This window comes from Stegastes partitus, unplaced genomic scaffold (genome assembly GCF_000690725.1).
Source record: "Stegastes partitus isolate 25-593 unplaced genomic scaffold, Stegastes_partitus-1.0.2 Scaffold2152, whole genome shotgun sequence".
NCBI classification, from domain to species: domain Eukaryota; kingdom Metazoa; phylum Chordata; class Actinopteri; family Pomacentridae; genus Stegastes; species Stegastes partitus.
The window spans coordinates 42,217-45,688 of record NW_007579883.1 but is presented as its reverse complement, the minus strand read 5'-3'; the positions used below and the strand labels follow the sequence as shown (position 1 = coordinate 45,688).

Sequence of the window (3,472 nt, the reverse complement as noted above, 5' to 3'; positions counted from 1 at the left end):
ATCCTGAGCTGTAGGAATGCAGTATTTGGTGATCTGTGGTCACTTCTTTTCCAATTCCAGTCTATGGGAGCCAGGGCTTTGTGGAGCCAGCAGCTAGTGGATGTAGTGATATTGCAGGTTTTTGACACTTCCGGGTTGGCTTCATTTTTCAGGGCCGGTTGCTACGTCCATCTTTTATACAGTCTATGGCAACAACCAGGCTACAATAACCACAAAAACGGGACTAGTGGTTACTGTGCTGCCTGATGCTCATCCAGGAAGAACAAACACGACTAGAAATAACAGGGAAATCAAAAAAAATTAGACGTATGTTTGTGTGTAGAGGGCAGAGATGTGTAGCAGTGGTAAAAAATAACCCGTACATTTTCAAAGCACTCACCTGACTGTATGTTCTCTTTGTCAGCTGAAGCAGTTCAAGGCCGACTACGCTAATGTCGGTTTCGGCTCCGGGACTCTGGCGCTGGATCAGTCCATCGAGAGAACCATCGCCAACATGAAATGGATCGAAGACAACAAGCCGAATGTTCTGGACTGGTTCACAACTAACTCTAAACCCTAATGAAGAGTTTACTTGCTCGTCGTGTAATTTAGAAATGTTATTTTTTCATTAATGTAAATCCTTCTTGGAGGAAGATTTTACCCATGAGTGTTTACGGTACTAAGAAAATGAGTTTTATATCAAATGTTCACCTTTAGCATAAATTAGGACCTAAATTAGCTGCTGAGCTTTACTTGTGCTGCAGTTTATTTGAAACTGAGTTGAAAAGTACAATATATAGAACTTTCAACAATTTCCCTGAGGTTCTACCAAAGGGATCAGTAAAGTTCTGTCTGTCTATATTTTGAATCCCTGAAAGCAGAAACATAAGTAACATTAAAACTTGATACTTTAATTCAATCAGAGCGCCAGAGAGGACATGTTTATGTTGTTTTATACTTTTTAAAACTGGTTTTTAATATAGATTTACAATTTCATGGTTATAAGAAAGGAGGTCCTTGTAAATGGGGATTTTTTAGGTTTTCGTATAACACTGGGATAGTTATTTAGTGATGTCAGAGGAAAAACAGAAGTCCTCGCTGGCCTCTAATTGTATCAGCTTCTATTGTTTGTGTTTGTCCATATTTACTATTGAGCTCCTGAAGTGGCAACTTTAGGGCTCAAATTCAAGAATTAATGTTTACTGCATTTCTTGTCTTGCCACAAAATAATTTATGATAAAACTGGATTGTTAATGAGGACATTCCTTTATTTATTGTTCAGATTTGCTCTGGTTATGACGGCTTTTTGCTCTGAAACCAGTGTTTTTTTTATTCTGTCGCCACCTTTAAATGGACAAAAGAAAAGGAATACCAGAAAGTCAAGGTGTGACGGTGTTTTCCAGCGATATAGAATACTCACATGAAACAGCTTCAAAAGCTTTGGTGCAGTTTTATGAATGGGATGTAAAGTTAATATGTGCACTTTTAAATTTATATACTTTTTTTTTTTTAGGAAAAAGTATTCTTTGTCTGTGAGATACTGCTGTGCTGTGCAAAAATGTAAAAAGTGAAGTTGACTATAAAATTGTACGTACATGCTGACACTGGATATTTTTTGGATATTTGAAGGAAACAATTTTACTTCATTCTGAAAAAGTAAATTAAAACCTTTCTAAATAACTTTCTGTTGTGCTCTGCTTGTCTGAACATAGAATATTACAAATATATTATAGTTTCTTAAACCACATTTTAGTCTACATGGATTCTATTTCTGTGTAAATTTAGGGTTTTTGTACATCCAGACCCTTTATTTCATGTCCTGGTATTTGTTTTATTCATAAAAGCATATGCTGCAATAATATGTAGATATATATTTGCCACAGAAAGATAACTACAGAGCTGAAATCATACAAGGACATAATAAAGGCGTTGGGCCGAACCACGTCTGGTGAACGGGACAGGTGTGTGCAGTTATTTGTAGCTTGGCTGTTTATCAGCAGAGGCGATCAATGTGTATATTATCGAAGTCATAACTCGTATTTTTGTGTGCAATGCCACCTACGGTTTTTACTTCTAATTTGTCAATAAAGTTTTTGTGTCCGCCTAGAAGCCGTAGAAGAAGATGGCCCAGAACTCATTTGTCAATAAAGTTTTTGTGTCCGCCTAGAAGCNCCTCAGATAGGAACATGGTTTGATGTTTGAGTGATTGTTCTGTGATTCTGACAAACATAACCAGTTATTCTATTAAAGCTTGAGATTAAATGGCATGGGGATGTTGGTGGAAAAGTCAGGAAAGACTTATGGCAGATGCCGACTGGGTGACAAGGGATTTTTCTCTACATATAACAGAATCTGTGCAATATCACTATTTTCACTATTAGTATGATTTATTATTGGAAGAATCTGTGTATTACCAATGTTTTTCTACATCCAGAACATTGTTGTTTTCCACTTTCAAAGGAATCTGTGCAGTATCTATCTATATTTTAGATTTTTCTACCGATGACCCTTCACATTTTACACTGCCCCCTTTGATGCTGTAGCACTGCAAATTTGCCCACTATGGTGTTGTTAAAAGCTCATCTTATCTGAAATAACTTAATTTATTATAAAATAATGTACATGTTTGTTGCACTCACAGTGAAAGGCAGGTTTGAATTAGTCAGAAATGGAAAATTTTACAGGTCATTGGTGGTTGCTGTGAACTGATGATGATGATGATGATGATGATCTGTGGCTTTGTTTCCTCTCAGGTACGGTGGTGGATCGTTCTCCTTCTCCAACCTCATCAATGGCGTTACCGAACGCTTTTCCACCCAATTCGAGCTTGACCAGGTTTGATACTTTCTTTGTTTTGGTTTATTTTGTTATGCTACTAAGTTGTAGAAACTGAAGGTGTGGCCACATTTCCAGACCTGACACATTAGAACTGGTTTAAGTTATGAACTGAAGCAAGTTCTTTTTTTTCCAGTCGTTTGATGCAACATGGATTTTGTTTAAATTCAGTGGAACCACAAATAACTGACCATTCGCTACCCCGATCACAGCAGTTTTGACTGTGCGGTGTTGTATTTCACAGTCTGACCTGATGGTGACAGTGTTGCGTTATCGCTACGCTGCCTAAATCCAGACACAATGATACAGAAGTTTGTCTCATCATTGTTGCATTAACATGATGCTGCAGCACCTGAGAGTCGGATTTGCGGCAGAACGACATTGTCTTTGATATTGGAGGGCTTTGATGATAAAAACTGTGCAGATGAAGATGTTAGTTTTAATGATTTAAAGAATTTTTTAGCAGAACCAGAGCATGATGATGACTGAGACTGCATCCAGTGATCCAGTAATAGTTCCTTTAAGTGCTATCAACACACCAGCAGTTTTTTCTTACTTCTCAGAAAACGTCAACCTCCAGCTGCAGTTAAGGAAAAAGGACTTCCTAAAGCTGATCGAGGCTCTAAAAGTCATGAATCTCGACTTTATGCAACAACCA

The 3,472-nt window shown here is 37.5% G+C and overlaps 1 protein-coding gene across 1 annotated transcript in view; it reads left to right on the top strand.

The window, feature by feature from the left end:
- Positions 1 to 2,820, top strand: part of LOC103374134 (aminopeptidase N-like) — a 45,391-nt gene extending 42,571 nt beyond the window's left edge. The window contains 1 exon segment of the mRNA XM_008304170.1: positions 2,733 to 2,820. Within this exon segment, the coding sequence (XP_008302392.1) occupies positions 2,733 to 2,820 (88 nt within the window).
- Positions 2,821 to 3,472: the final 652 nt, after the last annotated feature.